This window comes from Cuculus canorus, chromosome 3 (assembly GCF_017976375.1).
Source record: "Cuculus canorus isolate bCucCan1 chromosome 3, bCucCan1.pri, whole genome shotgun sequence".
Lineage (NCBI taxonomy): Eukaryota > Metazoa > Chordata > Aves > Cuculiformes > Cuculidae > Cuculus > Cuculus canorus.
In genome coordinates, this window is record NC_071403.1 from 8,617,088 (window position 1) to 8,637,071 (window position 19,984).

The 19,984-nt window shown below is 44.2% G+C and overlaps 1 protein-coding gene across 1 annotated transcript; it reads right to left on the bottom strand.

Moving 5' to 3' along the window:
* Positions 1–400: 400 nt before the first annotated feature.
* On the bottom strand, positions 401–10,100 carry GCM1 (glial cells missing transcription factor 1). Its single transcript, XM_009567805.2, has 5 exons — positions 9,873–10,100; positions 7,854–8,106; positions 6,750–6,862; positions 5,614–5,742; positions 401–1,521 (listed from the first exon to the last, which is right to left on the bottom strand). The coding sequence occupies exons 1-5, from the start codon at positions 9,969–9,971 to the stop codon at positions 898–900; spliced, it is 1,218 nt and encodes a 405-aa protein (XP_009566100.2). The 5' UTR covers positions 9,972–10,100; the 3' UTR covers positions 401–897.
* Positions 10,101–19,984: the final 9,884 nt, after the last annotated feature.

Genomic DNA, 19,984 nt, shown 5'->3' on the forward strand with positions numbered 1-19,984 from the left:
CACTGCAAAGACATGGACCAGAGAAGGGCCACAAAAATGATCAGAGGAATGGATCACCTCTCCTGTGAAGAAAGACTGAAAGAGTTGGGGTTGTTCAGCCTGGAGAAGAGAAGGCTCCGAGGAGAACTTATTGCAGCCTTACAGAACTTGAAAGGAGCTTATTAGAAAGACTGAGAAAGACAAAGAAAGACTTTTTACCAAGGCCTGTAATGATACGACATGGGACTATGGTTTTAAGCTGAAAGAGGGCAGGTGTATGTTGGATATAAGAAAGACATTTTTACGACGAGAGTGGTGAGGCACTGCAACAGGTTGCCCAGAGAAGTTGTGGATGACCCATCCCTGGAAGTGTTCAATGTCAGGATGGATGGGGCTTTGAGCAACCTGATCTAGTAGAAGATATCTCTGCTCACAACAGAGGGGGTGGATTAGATGATCTTTGAAGGTCTCCTCCAACGCAAACCATTCTGTGGTGATTCTATACACTGTGTTCATGGGACTGGTGCAGTGGAGGGACTTAGATCGCTGCCTTCAGAAGCTGGAAGAGTGCAGGATTTCATGCAGCAGCAGATGATATCATTCACCCACACCTTCCACACTCCTGCAGGCTTGAACAAACTGAGTGTTAAGGGTGTTTGAAATGCCACCAAACCAGAATGACAGTGAGGTAGGCTGTAAGAAGAGCTGATACCTTTTATTAGATCAATAAAATAGTGGCAGAGAAGATAACAGTTAAAAAAGAAAGAACAGATATGACCTCCAGCATGAAAGTCCTTCCTTAGGAAGGAGGAGCTAAAGAGGGCGTGGCGTGGTAGCACTTCCACAAACACATTGCAATAGGGATGGAGAATTAGAACTGTTGCCACAGGTGGGGGAAGAGAAGGCATATAAACCTGGTCACCGTAATGGGTACAGGTTAAAAAATGTGTTGTCATTGCAGTAGTTGAGACCCATACCATGCCCTCCCTCACCCCCATCTCCTTCACCCCCCCTTGGAGGCTCTGAGAGCTGCTGCTGGTGATGGTGTGTCCCAGTCACCATGGGGCAGGAACCTCCCTGAGGCATTGGGTAAGGCAGTAGAGGGAGGCGGCTGCTGCTGTGGGCTTCTGGGGTTGTCCCACCATGGCGTTCATCCCTCCAAGGGCCAGCGTTAGATCTGAAGGGGTTATGGCCAGCCTTTGTCACAGGCAGGACGTGCTGGGTGCTGGGCTGCGCAAAGCGCCGAGGTGAAGGGGCTGCACAGGGACGGTTTGCCACAGGGATGGTGGGGCCGTTACAAAGTCTTCCGGAGCTTGGGGTCCTCCCAATGGCCAGGCTTCTGCTCCAGGTTGGCACGTCTCTGGCGTTCCCGTCCTCCTCATCTGCTCTTAGGTGTGGTTCCTGCCCAGAGCAGATGCTCAGCATCAGCTCCCGGGAGCTTTTGCTTAAGTGTCCACTGAAACTAGCAGGTTGCAGGTAAGCGTCTGGCTTGGAAAGAAGCAAAGGCAAAGCCTCCTGTGTTGGCATTTCACCTGTCAGAGACTTGGGAAAGCAAGGCATGGGTTAGTAAAACAAGGTGTAGTCTAGCAGCACAGAATAAAATAACATCCCGTACGAGACCCTTGCGAATGCATTCAGTTAACAGAGGTGAGGAAGGAAACACCACAGCAGAGCCCCCTTATAGGGTCATGGGCTTTAGAGCAAACTAAACAGGGCTCCCAGATCATGGATCTGGGGTTGGTTCACCAGTTTTTGCCCAAATCCTATTTTACACGGAAAGAATAGTTACGGCTTGTGTTGGCAGCCCTCACGGTCCATGGGCAGCACACACTGACAAAGCTCCTGACCATGAAATTATGCTGATACATTTGACACCATGGAAGTTTCTTTTTTCTGTGGAGTTTGGGAAAGCTAAGTATGATTTTTTTTTTTTTTAACTAATTGTTTTGAAGTGATCTTTTCACTATGATAACATTATGTTTTGTCTTTTCAAAAACCTTTACTTCTATTTTTAACCGGTAAGTTTTCCTGCCTTTATGTTTCCCCTCCCCACAAATAGAAAATTCATTTAGGGAGGGAGCAGCACACAAGAATTATTCTTCTGGGTCTTTTGTTCTGGATGTTCATAACTACCTTAATTGCCCTAATTTTTGGATTATAATTTTGCAAACTTTAATTCCTTTCAGAACACTCTTTCGGTGCTAACATTTCTGACGAGTACTTACATGTGTCTCTTCTTTGTAATTCTGCACCCAATTAATTATAGTGATTTTCTGACTTGCTGATTGCCAGAGTAGCAAAGCTCCTTTCAGCTGTTCTCTACTCACCTTGAGAAGAAATTCCAACAACCTTCAGCTAAAGACTGCTGACATCATAGAGAAAATATCCTAGGTATCATTTTCTCTGTTTTGGGCTCATACCTTTTTCTAAAGTACTCCTCCCTGGTCTCTGGCAAGCACATTAAAACCATATCTCTCAAGAATCTGAACAGGCTGGACCGCTGGGCTGAGGCCAATGGCATGAGGTTCAACAAGGCCAAATGCCGGGTCCTGCACTTGGGGCACAACAACCCTATGCAGTGCTACAGACTGGGGGAAGAGTGGCTGGAGAGCTGCACGGAGGAGAAGACCTGGGGGTGCTGGTTGATAGCCGACTGAACATGAGCCAGCAGTGTGCCCAGGTGGCCAAGAAGGCCAACGGCATCTTGGCTTGGATCAGAAACAGTGTGACCAGCAGGTCTGGGGAGGTTATTCTCCCTCTGTACTCGGCACTGGTGAGACTGCACCTCGAATCCTGTGTTCAGTTCTGGGCCCCTCACCACAAGAAGGATGTTGAGGCTCTGGAGCGTGTCCAGAGAAGAGCAATGAAGCTGGTGAGGGGGCTGGAGAACAAGTCTTTTGAGGAGCAGCTGAGAGAGCTGGGGTTGTTTAGCCTGGAGAAGAGGAGGCTGAGGGGAGACCTTATTGCTCTCTACAACTACCTGAAAGGAGGTTGTGGAGAGGAGGGAGCTGAGCTCTTCTCCCAAGTGACTGAGGACAGGACAAGAGGGAATGGCCTGAAACTCCGCCAGGGGAGGTTCAGGTTGGATATCAGAAAAAAATTCTTCACAGAAAGAGTCATCGGGCACTGGAACAGGCTGCCCAGGGAGGTGGTCGAGTCCCCTTCCCTGGAGGTGTTTAAGGAACGGGTGGATGAAGTGCTTAGGGACATGGTTTAGGGAGTGTTAGGAATGGTTGGACTCGATGATCCAGTGGGTCTTTTCCAACCTGGTGATTCTGTGAAGAACACTTTTTGCAGACTTGGCAACGTGAAGTCTGGATGCCAAATCAGACCCCTGAGTTTGTTGTCTCACCGCTGGCCGTGGCAAGAACAAGAATATGAGGAGTTCAACTGCCCGAGAAACATGAATTGGAAAGCCAGATGAGGGTAAGTGTTGTCACTCTGGCTTCACAGAGCCAGCTCAGCTGAAGAGTAGGCTCTACAATTAAATATTTATAATGTCTTTTGCCCGTTCCTACTCTCACAATATTCAAAGTGAAAACACTAGTAAGATGCTGTAGGAAAGGAAAAACAAAGACATGTCTAGAGGGACTTTGATCTAGACCAGTAGGCTCAAGCATAAAAAGCCACACGGCTCAGGTACATTTCCTAGATAAGGACTGTCTTGGTGTTCGTGGGAACAGTATTAAATCAGTTATATGAAACTATTTGTTTCTATATTTGTTAGAGGTTTACATAGTGGTCAGCTGTTTGTTTTTGTGCTTGTTTTCCCAGTTGCTTGTGTCAAGAGGCCATCATCAGCCTGTCCTCTACTCTCTGACTGTCCCATCCCAAAGCAGTGTGTCTCCATGAGAGTTTCCTGAGCTCTGTTTTCTAGTGTCCTCCTGAATATTTCTGATAGAAGTATTTACAGCTCCTAAATTCATATTCAATTCAAATGAGTCTGACTTCCTCTGTTCACTCTTTAAATCTGCTTCTTGAGCTCCTGGATCCCCTTTCTTCTCCGTGTCATCCAATTAAGGAGTCTGTCCCCACTCAAATTATCCCTTCTGTCTGTATCTAAAGGGGCACGGATTACCATTCCAAACACCACGATGGGGAGGATGCGCCACCTCCAGCACATCAAAAGACAAAATGCATGTGAAGACTGTAGAGTACAGGTGTATTTAATACAGCCTTTGCAAAGAAGGTCATTGGAAACAGTCTTACTGCTCTGCCTGAATCCCTCCACCAGACACAAGGCAGTTCACAGGATCTCTGTAGATGCTTTCAGAAGTGTTTCCACATCCAGCAGAGTTGATGATTTAACAGCAATGCTTCTGTAAGTCCTTCACAGCACCCTTCTGCCTTCAAAGTGCTCCTGGAGACCCGAAGAGCAAGTAGGGTACACCAGGCAGAGGTGATGTGCTTTCCCCTTGTCAGCCCGAGCAAAACCCAGGGGAGATGAGCAGAGGTGGTGGGTACCTTTGCTTTTCCGTGGCACCTCCTCCACATCAGTGAAGGACCTCGGGACACAAGTCAACATGGAGAAAACCTGACCTCCTGCTGTCCCTCCAAGGGTGGGACAGTGCACCTGAGGATGCCTTCACAGCCCATAAGGGTCTGCAAGTGGCCAAATCCTACTTGGGGACAGCTACCTTGCAGGAGGACATCTCTCTCCCTGGTGGGCATTTAGTCGGTGAATAAAATGATCCAGACTTGCTACTGAAATAACTGCATTTTCTCGAGTAAAGGTTAGGGACTGGAGGAAGAAGGGGTGGGATTTCTGGATTTGCCTTGTTAATGAATTTGTTTTGTCAAGATGCCACACAGCATATAGTGGGGACATCATATAGGCACTGTTATATATATAGTATTCTACAGTAAAATAGTATACAGTGTGTTTATGTGTACACACATATACAAATCTTTGTCCTGAGCTCTGTTATTGCCAAAAGTATTTCCTAGTTTTCAAGTGTTTATTTGTTACTATTTTCTCATGCGGTGGTGTAATCAATACTGTAAGTTAAATCCAATCAAAACCTTCTAATATTCTCCATCAACGTCAATACTACTTGGACCAAATATCTAATTACCTTATTCTCGTATTTCTTTATAAATAATTTAATTTAGGGAAAAGCACTAAGAGAGAACTTGTAGGAAATTTTTCTAAAGGCAACTCTTGCATTTAAAAAAGGAAAGAGCTGGGGCTGTAAAGCTATGCCCATGCTACTAAATAAAATGAGGTTTAATGAGGGACCAAAAAGCACAGCCTGACAGTGTCTGTATTACATCCTGGTCATTTTGTCTACATCATGAGTTAAGAGTGGCCTAAACCATACCAAGGACCATGAGAATAATGATGTGACCGAGCCTGCCCTCCAGTCCTGTCTTGTTTACCCGTACAGATGTAATCCCCCGCTCCAACCATGACCAAAGAGAGACTCCAGCTGGTGTGTGCTGGCAGTGGCTGACAGTGCTGAGCCAAGCAGGATTCTCAGGACATTCCTGCTCCTTATTGGCCTGATCTGAAGGAGGCAGAATGCAGAGACCTAAAACCTGTTCCCCTACAGTCCCAAAGTCCAGATATCCTCCACCGTGCCTTGAACTGTAGATCACTGAATCCACAATTTCATTTATCATTAAAAACCTTACCTTAATCTCCCAGATTGTTTTTAATTTTGGGGATGATGGAGAAAAATCTGTCTGTGCTTTTTGAATTGATCTTCTTGCTTCTGCTTCTAGCTTTGTTTCTGGACGTGGGTGGTCATGAGCTCCTTTGGACTTTAGAAAGGAATTACGATATATTAAAATTAGAAGCAACCTTGTTATTAATCTTACCAGAGCAGGATTTGTAGCAGTGGCCGAAACCACATGCATAGCCTGGTTTAATGTTTTGCATTTAATAAGAATTATTGAATGTAAGCTCAAGTAATAAACATATCTCAGATGAAGTGTGATGTGGTAGAAATTCTCTGAAATCATAAAAACATTGCATCACATTTATGTGCAGAAACAACTCCCCCGCAGAGCCGCAGCTGAAGCCACAGTGTCAGCTGCAGGCAGGCTACAGAGTCCCTGTAGTAATTTCTGTTCTTTTCACACTTTAGGCATGTTTATCAGGACATTAATTCCCATTAGTTTTCACAGAGAATTAATTTAACCTGCACAAAAATGAACAACTAGAAAACAGGAGACAATACAGTGGTTATGGTACTAAAATAGTGCTACCACTTCCAAAAATAATGCCCATTATCTAAACATTTGCATACGTTATGTTCCAGGTATAACAATATATGTAAAGTGCATATAATGTGCAGACTGGAATTTTTCCATAGACAGACCCTTGGATACAACCATTCCCTGCTCTAAAGCAGTCTCATTCTTATGCAAGCTGCCTTGGAGAAGTTGGGATAACACGGCATTTCTAATTTTCTGAGGATTCGTTTGTTCCTATGTACCCAAGGCAAAGTTCTTCAAAGTAAACAGGTTTTCCTGGGAGCCTATATGAAAAATATGTGTTGTAAAATCATAGAAGCGTGGACTAATTTAGGTTGGAAGGGGCCTCTGAGGTCAACCTTCTGCTCAGGTAGGGCTAACTTCAGAGTTAAACCAGGTTGCTTGGACCTTGCCCACCAATCATGAAAATTTGCCTCCTTACCATCGTTTGACCTTGTCATATTTAATGACCCCTGTTTGTTTGAACAAAAAAAAAATTGTCCTTAATCAATCTTAAAAAACACTGTTTGAAATTAACTTTCATAATGTAAGGCAATGTATTTTATACCAACCTGAAAAAATATGAATTGGCCTTCATGCCTCCAGAAGTTGGTCACTGGGTAACCACCGTGGCCTCGGCAGGAAAGGAGCCGCAGTGGTCCATTGCAGTTTGGACAGCATTTCCCTGGAGCAAAGATGGTGGGAAATATTTTCTACACAACATCAGCCAGATGAATCCCATGGGATGCAATCATTCACTGATGGTGAATTGCCACTTTTGGTTTGGGGCTCAGAAATGACACTGAGAAAAGCTATGCAAAATGCTTTCAAATATAAGCAAAATTTAATATAAGCAGACTGATAATTGCCTTTATTTAGTTCCAATATTAAATATATCTAGCAAAAATTATTTCTATTATAGTTTTAATTTTATATTTTTATTTTTATATTTTTATTATTTTTATTATTTTTAATTTTATATTTTCATCATTCATTATCATGGACAATTTAGTTGTTTTTAAGTTGGATGTCCAGAATGGCAAATGTGTTATTGTCTGATTTTTCTAGCGGACATCATTCTGACCTCAGAGAGTGCTTGAATATTGCCTTTCCTTAGCCACAGTGTCCATCCAACATACAGATCCAGAAAAGAGTATGTGCTAGCTCTCCTGAGTAATCAACAATTGTTTGGAATGGTCTTGTTAAAATGTGCATGCAGCTCGTGTTGTCTATTTGCATTGTCTTGCTCCAGTGACGTGACTATGAGACCTATTTTCCAATCATCATAGTTTATGAGCGACTTCTTTCCTGCAAGGTTTGCTCCCTGAGATACTCTTGGGCCCATGCATTAATGAAGCCAACACTCAGCTCAGCAGGAGCAGCACAGCAGGAAACTGCCTGCACGGCACAATTTTTCCCAGTACCCTTGCTCATGGGCCTGAGGAGGCTGGGAATCAAGCTCTATCTTCCACTAGAAACAGAGATTAAAGAAAAAGAAAGAAAAAGTAAACAAACACACACGCAAACAAAGTCCTTCCCAACAGTAAGAAATGTTCCAAAGTCAACAGTTGCATTTGGATATAAGAAATGGCAGTGGGAAGGTTGGATAAAGGGTACTGTCTACTTTGATTTCTTACATGTTGTGTTCACTTCTGAATAGCCATCTTCATACTCACGCTGTTGCTTTTGCCTAGCCTTATCACATATGGCTGGTCTGAGGTAGATCTTCCTCCCATCCAAGGTCGAGCAGTCGTTGCTGCAGACCACCACCCCAAGGCAGGACTTCTTTAGGATGCGGGAGTTGTGGTTGTTGGTGTTTCTCATTGCCCAGCTGCTGTGGTGCCTTTGAGCATTTTTATCCTCTGAGCTATAGATATGCTTTACGTAGGAATCTGGCCATTCTTGGAACCAGTCTGTTTGTCTTACATCCTGCAGAGAGAGCGAAGCAGGACACGTGTTAGCCTGGGGAAGAGAAGGGCTCATGCAGGAGCTCAGCAGACTTGCTTCTCTGCAGGGTGTGCTCTAGCCTGGGTAAATCTAGTGCCCTGGCACGTGATGCTGGTTGGGAAGAGAGAGAGTGGTGGAGGGAAAGTAAGAAAAAACCACAGTTCCCAGTGCCTTCCCATGTACCACAAAGCATCAGGAAAGCCTGACCAGGAGGTTGCTCTCACTCATCTACGGGCCCAAATCAGTGCCTCCCTGGCAGAGGAAAAAGTGGAATGCGTGACGTGAAACAGCAGATACTTTCCTTGCGGGCAGCAGTCACTGCCTGACTAACCTCTGTTAGTTTTCATGGCAGAGATCCTGCTTTGTCTTTCAAGCCATTCAGTGCAGCGTTACACCGAATACGTGGCTTGATTTGACTTGGCTCACTGGAAAAAGGTCAAATACTGAATCAGACTGAGACTATGCTCACATTTGTAGGTCTTTAGTCCTGGACTTTGGTTCATTTTGGCCTAACTGCTGTGAAAGACTTCGATGGTGATTTTTCTGAAGTCCAAAACAAAGACCATCCTGGTCAGGTTTTATATGCATTGCTGTACACTAAGCAAAAAAACCCCAAAGCCAACACTGTAAGGAACAATAAAAATAAAACTCAGTGGAAAAAAAAAAGACAAAGGACCAACCACACATCTCAGTGGGTATGGTCAACACAGGAAAATGCAATAAGCTGTGAAGCATGAAACATCCACGCTAGATGGTTTTGAGGGAAAAAGTCTTCTGGTGGTACAAAAACTTAGGAGGAATTTCCTTGAAATTGCTCATCCCACCACTGAGAGCTATTACAGCAGCAAGAACATCCCTTTACTAAGAAGACTAAAGCTCCTGTGGTCCCTCAGGAACCACAGGCCAGGCTGAAATGCAGGTGAAGGTGACCTTGGGGTGGAGGGCAGGGAAGGAGGCCAGTGGGACAAGGAAGTTTTGGGCAAACAGCTGGGACATCGTAGGGATGAGGCTGGGATCAGGTAAGAAGACTGGGTTGGGAGATGAAATATCTGTGTGGTGAAGGACTTTAGTGGGAGGAATCTTGCACAATGTGGTAAGATGAGGGACAGGGGGTTGGCATTGGGGTGCAGGTGTTGTGGGCTTTCAATGGAGAGCATGGATGAGATTTTTAGATAAGAGAACTAGAAAAGGACCGAGGGAGGGAAAGATCACTATTAGACCACTCAGCAAATCTCTGCCCCCAAAATTAAGCTTTTCCCAGGTGTCTGTGAAAACACTCTTTTCTTCATGGAAAACCAGTCTGCATGCCTGGAGCCTGAGCTGTAGTGAGGTTGAACACCCAGAGCCACAAGGCACTTGTGGGTGTTGTGCTCACTTCTGATAAACCAACTACTCAGGGCAAAAAGCAAGTCTCGGACATCTCTAATTGAGCAGCCACAGCAAGACACAGTTTTTTCCCCTGCTTTCTCTCCACTGTATCCACCAGTGGACTAGAAAGATAACGAATCTGCAGTATCAATATTTTCTGTGTCTCAGTGGCTCTTTCAATAATGTGTTTAAGGAAAATGCATGGAAACTTCAGTATTTTTTTTAATATTTTCTAACTTTTCGGCAAAACATTGTTCCATACAGGTGGCAAAGAGAACAAAGGCAACGAGGCATAGATGACTGAGAGAGCATTTAAGATCAGCGGTGAAGCGGAGAACAATGATCAGAACCAGATAAATTTCTAAGACACACACACATACCTGGGGAAGTTTGATGTCATTGATATCCCAACTTGTTATTTCTTCTTGTTGGGAAGCTGAGTCCTCCTGCTCCATGACATCATCCGCACCTTTCAGCATTATTTAATTCCTTCCCAAAGTTAGCAAGAAAGTTTCTCCTGGCTGCTTTTGAAAGTAACTGGCTGCCAGCACTCTCAAGCAGTTTGCAACCAGGAAGCTGTTTCCTGAAGGTAAATGATAGAGAGGCTGCTCATTAAAGATAAAAATCTGTGTTCTTCTGCCAGAAAAACTTGTTCCATTAAAAGTTTTGCAAGCCGGCAATGCATTGGAAAACATAGCTTAGAGATAGCTTGTGATGTTAAAGACAGATCCCTAAGAGCAAGAAAATCGTGCCTTTGTCATCTGTTTTGTTTTGCTCAATCTCCTTTCAAACCAAGTTCGTAGTTGTCTAACTCTGCTTGCAGGCTCACCTGATCTGACTCTGGCTCAATATTTCCAGAGCCAAACTGACTGAACAGCTCATGGGCTGCTGAGGGCTCTTTGAGTCACTGCTTACCCACGGGATATTTCACACACTGCGTGTGACAAAGAGGGGACTGCAACAAGAGGGGATGGCTACATCATTTCAGAGGAAACGATGCCAGGCCATTGCATGCATCGCTGGCATTTCTGAGAGCTTACCAATTGCACGAGAGAAGCAGAGAAAGGCAGGCTGGGCTACAGGCATTTTCCTATCTCAATAGCAGGCTGAAGTGAAAAAAGAACTCCCCAAGGTATGTTTGTTAAAAGCAACAGGTTTTGCCTGAAATCTGTTAAAGTAAGTGGTGGCCCTACTCCAAATTTCAGTACCAGAAAAGCCGAGTACCACACCCCCAGGGATCCCATGCGTGAAAATGTTTTGGGGTTTGTTTCCTTTGACAGGGAACAAAAAGGCAAATCAGAAAATGAACAGGGCAGTTCGATGGCTTCAGGAAGGTCACTGTAATTTATGCCAATTAAGGATTTGTTAAAGACTACTGAGTACCGGAAGAAGTAAAATCTACTTGATGTGATTCTATTTCATAGACTTTCTGAAGCATAATTTATTTCATTGTTATTTCTAGCTCTGGGTATAGAATCATAGAATCGCAGAATCCAGGTTGGAAAAGACCTCTTGGATTGAGTTCAACCATTCCTATCTGCCACTAAACCATGTCCCTGAGCACCTCATCTCCCCATCTTTTAAATCTCTCCAGGGATGATGACTCCACCCCTCCCTGGGCAGCCTCTGCCACTGCCCGATGACCCTTTCTGTGAGAAATTTTTTCCCAATGTCCAGCCTGACCCTCCCCTGGCAGAGCTTGAGCCCATTCCCCCCTTGTCCTGTCCCCTGTCACTTGGGAGAAGAGCCCAGCACTCTCCAATAGATATTGCACCCTCCATCCATATACATGGCCCCTGGGAATATTCTTGGCCCTCATGTCCTCAGTTTACCCATTTATATCCATGATCTTAATTTCTCATGTTATATTATCACCTCTAAAGTGGCAGTTTGCAGATATTACAGAGCACTGAAGATATTTGGCTGTACAGTGCTTTCAGAGCACAGTCAGAGCCCCATCGCCCCACTTCTTGGACAAGGCTTTGGTGGTGCGGGGACAAAGAAGGCTGCGGCAGAGCATCCCCTGTGGAAAAAGATCCCTCACAGGTGTGGCTGGCACTCAGCAGAGGAATTTGTACTGAGGCTGCTTCTTAGAGGGCAGATAACCCACTGCGAGTTCAAATGAGATGTTAAACCAGAGGAGAAGGGAATGTCGGTGCTCAGAAATACCAATGGCTGTAAGAAACATCAGATCTTTGTATATTTTCAAGTTGCACTACAGTGAAGATGGAGAAAGTAAAGTGAGGACAATCAAATGTGAGCTGCACTGAAAATTGAGTTGAATTTACAAAATAAATGACCCTTGACTATTGTGTGCTCTAAAACATGAAAGTATTTGTTACATAATTCAAAATGACAGTCTCACTTTCAAAAATAGTTTTTGAGATGGTTTAGAAATTGATTTTTAATTCTGTTATTATTAGAGAAATAGAATATCTCTTCTTTTACATTATATTTATAGAGATAAAACAATAATTGAATATTACTTTAAAATTAATGAAAGACACAGATAATTCCATAATAAATACATATAAATATAATTACAGAGAATCATACTTATTTAGGTACTTGCAGGCAAAGGCTGAACTACTAGCAAAAAGTTGTAGCAATAATTACAAGATGATGTGGCATATTCAATTTCGGATTGTTATTTGTATAGCTTTAATTATTACTAAGGTGTAGCACCTTTATAAATTGTAAGGTCTGGTCTTTCTTCCCCTCCCCTCCCCTCCCCTCCCCCTCCCCTCCCCCTCCCCTCCCCTCCCCTCCCCTCCCCTCCCCTCTCCTCCCCTCCCCTCCCCTCCCCTCCCCTCCCCTCCCCTCCCCTCCCCTCCCCTCCCCTCCCCTCTCCTCCCCTCCCCTCTCCTCCCCTCTCCTCCCCTCTCCTCTCCTCTCCTCCCCTCCCCTCTCCTCTCCTCTCCTCTCCTCTCCTCTCCTCTCCTCTCCTCTCCTCTCCTCTCCTCTCCTCTCCTCTCCTCTCCTCTCCTCTCCTCTCCTCTCCTCTCCTCTCCTCTCCTCTCCTCTCCTCTCCTCTCCTCTCCTCTCCTCTCCTCTCCTCCCCTCCCCTCCCCTCCCCTCCCCTCCCCTCCCCTCCCCTCCCCTCTCCTCCCCTCTCCTCTCCTCTCCTCTCCTCTCCTCTCCTCTCCTCTCCTCTCCTCTCCTCTCCTCTCCTCTCCTCTCCTCTCCTCTCCTCTCCTCTCCTCTCCTCTCCTCTCCTCTCCTCTCCTCTCCTCTCCTCTCCTCTCTTCTCCTCTCCTCTCCTCTCCTCTCCTCTCCTCTCCTCTCCTCTCCTCTCCTCTCCCTCTCTCCTTTCCCAAGAACAAACTAGATAAAAAGTGGAAATTTAGATATTTGTCAAAATAAGTTAGAATACATTTAGAAAGAAACATTAAGCCTATTATTTTATGATTTGTGGCAATTTTTAACTAGCAAGGATTACAAAGGCTACTGTTTCTCTTGAAAGTACTTGGTGTTGACCACTGATAGGATAAAGATTATAGATTTTTAAAAGAGATCACATGCCTACATGAGACTACAGGTTAATCTCCAAGCTCTTATTTGGAAGGACAGTTTTGCAGACCACAACCACAGACAGATGTCAGGAGTTCTTCAGTAGTTATCTATGACAAGAGATTGAGGACTGGAAAAAGACCTGGGGCCTGTCAAATCTTCTTGCATTCAGGCTCATGCTCTGGAGAGGACTGTGCAACGCTGCAGAGCCGTGCCCGGGGAAAGCAGCTGCAGAGGTTTCCTACCACTGGTTTTGGCCACCAGGCTTTGCTGAAGGACAGTACCTGGTGGCAGGAACACGAGGATGTAGACTTTTACAGAGCTATCACCAAACCGGGCTCCTTTCTTGTATTGTTCTACCACCACAAGAAAAGGTGCTTTTATCGGTGCTCCTATCAGTTCTTTATTTTTCTCTCTTTGCCATCATCTTTCAACAATGACAATGTTTAACTGTTTCCACTTTCAGTCAGTGCTCCTTTACATGGGCTGAGTTACCTGTCCTGCCAACAACATGTGTTTCGCTACTCTCCATTTGTGCCTTGCTTTAGCATCTGATTTTTCTGACACTGAAAGGTTGTCCGTGCTGATGGGAGCTCTCCTGCCTCTCCCCTACTGCAGGTGATGGCCTTTGCATGCCTCTTGTTCTTCTTTGGTCCTCATTTTATTACGACAGAGTTTTATGGTCCTGCAGCACAGGAACATGCATGTTTGGATGACAACTCTGTTATACCAAGGTGCTACTGGTACTCTTTGTGGAATATTTCTTTGGATTGGCCTGACAACTTTTTTTTTTAATTTTTTTTTCAAATACATTCTATAAACTTAAAAATAACAATTTTATCTTCCAGTTCAGACTTGCTATTTCATCAACGGTGGCAGGAGGATGAAGTAATATGATGGAACTCCCAGACGTGGAGCATAAATTCACTACAAATAGACATGTTATTTGTAATGAGAAGACAGTTTCAGCCTGTGCAAAAGTGCATGGGGGGTGCTGCTCATTTTCTGGAGACAAGTTTTTGTTCCCAGGAGGCCCTGACAGATCCTCAAGCTTTCTGCCTCTGTATATTGAACACCATTTGAAATGCTTCTGCTGTCTTCACCGTTCAGTATCCAAAAGTGAAAGCTTCTCCCTTGTGGTCTGGCTCTTTGGAAGAAAGACAGCTGTATTTTGAGATGGAAGTATTTTTAAACCATTGTCTGGTTTTGTTTATCCTTTTTTTTATCTTTAATTGTTTTCTTGAAACTGTTCTTGTTAATGCCCTTTGTATTAGAACGAGCTGATGCTCTCATAATTTTGTACAGTTACCGTATTTCTGAATTCTAGGCTGCTCTGGATAAACCGTCTGTTGTAGGCAGTGTAGTTTTTCTAGCTTTGCTTCTTCAGTCACACTCATTGAACATGTTTGGATTATTTTTTTTTAATTTAAAAGTTTAATTTCCTATCCTTGTCCAGACATCCTCTTTCCAGTGCTGTCTGGAATGACATATTCTGCAGAGTTCTCTAATGGTGGCATCATTTAAGACTGACAGAGCCGCAGGTAACTCCAAAATAAATTCCTGTCAGTTAATCACACCCTAACTTCAGAACAGTCACAGTTTCTGGTATAATCAGCAGCTGTGGTGTTCCTATATGCATACGTTCCCCTTTCTACAGACTATGTCATGTCACAGACTAAAGTGTTCAGGGAGGATTATAAAACTTTGACTAATTTGGTCTGCTGTGCATTAAAGAATGAGAGAAAGTATTCCATAGCCTGGGCAAAAGAAAGGAGCACCTTGTGGGAGAAACTGAGTTCCATTCTGCTTGCTTTAGTTCTGAGAAAGCATAGCTACTCTTCCAATTTGGTTAGGCTCAGTATCCAAGGAATTGGTGGAAATTATAACAGTGACACAAGATCAGATCTTTTCAGTTTTGGAAGTGCCAGATTACACTTGATTATCTGATTCCAGGTCCTATCTTTGTTGCTCTTAGGAGAAAAGTATCCCATCTATAAGCCTAGGCTTGGCAGTCTGGTGTAGTCTCCTGAGATGGTTTCAGTCATTCCTTGGAATTCCTTAGCTCCCTCCATTCTGTTGGCCTCGTCTGATCCAACCCAACCAAAGTTGTTCCAGTATCCTCTATTCAAACATTTTCTCCTTGGCTTTCATAGCAGTCCCCAGCAAAACTCAGTGAAGGCCAGCTGCAATTCTGCCTTATGGGAACTCTAAACAAGCCAAACACAGAAAGATAAGTCCATCCTTAAGGGCAGTCCCAGCTGGTAATTATTGCCTCTTTCTTTGTCAAAATTATGACCAATGTGGTCTTTTCTCATTCAGTGTGTATCTACTGTGTTAGTGCATTTCTAAACTTATCTCTTTCTCAAGACTGGCTCGAGAAAATCCTTCCTTCGTACAAGTTTTTCCTGTCCTTGTTATCATATCTTACCCAGGAGCAGGGTGCACAACTGAGTTTCTCAGGCTTCTGAGCTGGCTGGCTAATGCTTGCAATATCCCCACGGGCAGCAGGACACCCGCAGGTTTGCTTTCCCCTACAAAAGGTCTGTGTGCCCTCTTTGTATTTTCTCGTGGCCCTTCCTCAGCCCAGCTGTGGTAGCCACTTTGCAGACCTTGTTTCACTGGCAACATGGATTCACATTAGGACACCTGTAACTCCAATAAAATAATCCAACAGCTTGAGACAATACCTCGTTTTCTAAAAATCCAGTGGACTCTACTGCAGCTAAAGTCTTCGCGTTCTAACAGATGAATTTCCTAAAAGTAATGACAGCAGTATTGTTCCCCATGTCATGTTTCTTGCCTCACTTTCTTTCTCCACTCACACTCACCTATTCCCCAGCTAACCAGAAAGTGCACAATACAGTATCTACGATACCTACAGCTTTTCCAAATTTTTTTTTTCCTTATAGAATATCAGGCAGCAAAACTAGTAGCCGAGGATGCGTCATTTAATTTTTAGACATGAGGCTGACTTTCCCTATTTAGCCTCAACCAAGTCATGTTTCCAGTCTGACTGACTACCTTGTCAAGCACTCATGCAACCTGAGCCCTGAGCACGCTGAAAGCTGGCTAAGTCTCTATAAAGAAATGCAGTTGGTTAGGTTCTGGAAGCTGTACAGCTGCATTACTAGGTTGTTCTGCCAAGTTAATTTAGCTCTGCTCACTGTAGTTTTTCTATTTTGCACAACGTTGTGACATAGAACCATAGAATCATAGAAGAGTTTGAGTTGGAAAGGACCTTAAAGATCATCCAGTTCCAACCCCCCTGCCATGGGCAGGGACATCCCACTGGATCAGGCTGCCCAAGGCCCCATCCAACCTGGCTTTGAACACCTCCAGGGATGGGGCAGCCACAGCTTCCCTGGGCAACCTGGGCCAGTGCCTCACCACCCGCATCGTGAAGAATTTCCTCCTTATGCTTAGTCTAAATTGCCCCTCATCCTATCACTCCAAGTCTTTGTAAACAGTCCCTCCTCAGCTTTCCTGTAGCCCCTTCATGTACTGGAAGTCACTATAACATCTCCTCTGAGCCTTCTTTTCTCCAGGCTGAACAATCCCAACTCTCTCAGCCTGTCCTCTTATGGGAGGTGTTCCACCCCTCCGATCATCTTTGTAGCCCTCCTCTAGACCCGTTCCAACAGTTCCATCTCCTTCTTTTGTTGAGGATTCCAGAAGTGAACACAATACTCCAGATGAGATCTCACAAGAGAGGAATAGAGGCAGCAGAATAATCTCACCTTTCTTTCTGCCTTTGTGCTCAATTTGAGGAATGTGAGACCAGCCTTGCTGTAGAAGTCTGTCCACACCTGTGGCGTGGCGTTGCAAGTTGTTCCAAGCCTGCTCTGAACAAACCACTGCCCACTCAGAAGATGGCCTCTGCATTTGAAACTAAACACTGTACAGTTTTCAGCATATCTCATAACATGGTGCAGCAAATTTCTGGTAATCTGACGCCATGCTCCGGTGATTGCTTACATATCTGCTCTGCTGCTGCAACACAAATTGCAGCAAGAGGTTCACAAGTGTCACTGGGTTTCCTTACACCTCATGCTCCTTTCAGCACAGAAGGACAAGCCTGTCGTCATATTCTCTGTATTTCACTTGACTGTTCGTCCCTCACAAAGATGAGTCCCAACAGCATTTTCTACATAGGCTGTTACTGAACTAAAGCCTCTGGACTTGTAGTCGTGATAGCAGTGAGGGAGGGCAGAGGGTAGAGTGGTCATGGTCCCTGGGACCTTGCATTGGCAGGGAAAAGCAGAGACCAAGGGCAGGAGGTAGGCACAGCAAGCACTGAAAAAACATGACTTGGCATTGCCCATTCTGGAATTTCAGACCTTAACACTGGTTTCCCTCTGTGGGGCCACCAGGAGCAGGAAGAAAATGAGAACCTATGTGTTTGAGCAGAAATCTGCAGGGATACCCACAGCTTGTGTTTGACAGGAACTCTCGCTGACTATGTGTTGGTAATTGTACATCATGACCTTATGGAAACGACATAACTGAGGTCATACCTGACCGGCTGAGAGAGTTGGGGTTGTTCAGCCTGGAGAAGAGAAGGCTCAGAGGAGACCTTATAGTGACCTTCTAGTACCTGAAGGGGCTACAGAAAAGCTGGAGAGGGGCTATTCATAATGGCTAGTGGTGATAGGACGAAGAGGAACGGGTATAAACTGGAGAGGGGCAGATTTAGACTAGACATTAGGAAGAATTTATTCACCATGAGAGTGGTGAGACACTGGCACAGGTTTCCCAGGGAAGTTGCGGATGCCCCATCCCTGGAGGTGTTCAAGGCCAGGTTGGATGGAGCCTTGAGCAGCCTGAGCCAGTGGGATGTCCCTGCCCATGCCGGGAGGGTTGGAATTAGATCATCTTTAAGGTCCTTTGCAACCCAAACTGTTCTATGATTCTATGATTCTATGATTCTATACAACTCACCAAAGCACTGAGATCAAAGTAATTTCACTGCTGCTTTCTGAATTACCTTTCTTCTAGCTGCGTTTTAGCTAGGTGCTTCTTTGGGGATAGTTTAATTTTGTGCTAAAAATACCTTTTTTATTGTTGTTGATAAACAAGTGAAAAATGCTTTTCACACACATCCCCCTCCATACTAAATTCAAGTTTGTTAAGCAGAAGTTCTTGCAAAATAAGAAAGACAAAGTCAAGATGTTCTTGTCTGTTCCTTCCACAGTATGTACATGTCTCAAATTCACATTGACAAAGGAGGCAAATTGATCTGGAAAGCTCCATATGAGGAATTGCCTCTTCAGGAGTGTTGCTAAAATAGCAATGTCCTCGTGTCTCTAACTGGCAGCAGTTTCCATTCCTTCTTTGAAAGCCTGCTGCCTGCAGTCTGATCAGACAAATTCTCACTACTGCCTTCTCATCGAGTGACGCCTCTCTTCCTTCCACATGGATTGGCTAAAATTTAGTTCTCTGGCTTTGCAAGTGATCATTTCCATTCTTAGCTGCTGTTCTTCCACTTTGTTTTGTTCCTCCTCCTCCTCATTTAAAATGTAAAACACTTCAAATATCTAAGTTTTAAACAGGCACAAACAAAATATGATTTTATCAATTCCCTTACACATAAAAATGATGTCTTCTAATCTTGCTGCTAATGTGCGTATTTGGGACACATGGGATTTCTAATACGCATTGTCTCTTAAGGCCGCCAGATCACTGAAATTAATCCCTAGAAGTTTTTGTACAGAAAAAGAGAGGCAACATCAAGAAAAGAGGCAATACTGTCTACTGGCATTAAGAATTGGTCTTGAAGCTTCTTGAAAGTAGTCCTCAGGGTTGACTATCAGGCCTTTAGTGAGTAACTATCCCTCAGGTGGTGACTGCTACTGTCAGGCAATATCTGAGCTCATTTAGGCTTTTTTTTTTAAGCCATAAAATTCAATTATTTATATACAAAGGGCTTGTGCAAAGGGACTTATCAGCCGTGACTATAGCAGCCACTACAACATCTATTAGTCACATAACAGAGGAAAAAAAGCCAGAAACATTAGACTACTTGGAATGAAAAGTTTAAGTGGTTACTCATCAGGGAAAACTGCCTCTCTCATTCACAATCAGTAGTCTCTTGAAAAGGGAAAAAAGAACGTTGCATCAGTCATCTTATTCAGAACAAACTTCTTCTTAGGGAAAATAATCAAATAAATAGCTGGATTTGGGATAAACTGCTGTTAAGATCACACCCACCGTGTTATAAAACACAGAGGGAATACAGAGGACAAGATGGGAAAGGGCTTTGTGCAGATGCAGGATGCACAATATGCCATTACACATTGCTCCGATCCATTTTCTTTCACCCTCTTTGACAACCTACGGAAGAAGTTCACAAAGCAAAATGACTTCCAACCACCTTTGAACCCTTCCTTGGCTAAACAGGCCCGGTGAGTACCTCTAGTTAAAATGCTGTGGAGCAGTCAGTTGCCAGTTTCAGTTTTCCTGCTTCCCTTTCTTCCTTGATACTGGCTCTTTGTTAGACGTAAACCAGAGCTTTGCTATAGCCTACAGACAGCAGAAGACTTGGCCTACCTTTCAGGGTCTTGAGAAACCAGCAATTTCCACAGAGATGGCATGGAGAGCCTTACAGTGCTGCAAATGCTCCAACGTAACATCAGGAATCATCAGGTCACCTGAGCCGTGCGAAGGGCAAACTCCATTTGAACGAGGTTGGAACTGGCAGCAACAGCAATTCCTAAGAACAGGTTTGGAAGGGATGTTTATAAGGTGCTCAAGTTATTCCGGGGACAGACATTATCTGCTTGTTCAGTGTATTGCTTGTTCAGAGTATTACTCGTTCCTGTTTCATGTGATGTCCCTGCCAGGGTTGGAACTGGATGGTCTTTAAGGTCCCTTCCAACCCAAACTATTCTATGATTCTATGATTCTATGATTCTATGATTCCATGATTCTATGATTCTATGTTTAGCACAGCTACATGAAATTAAAAAAATGTTCCAGAATCACA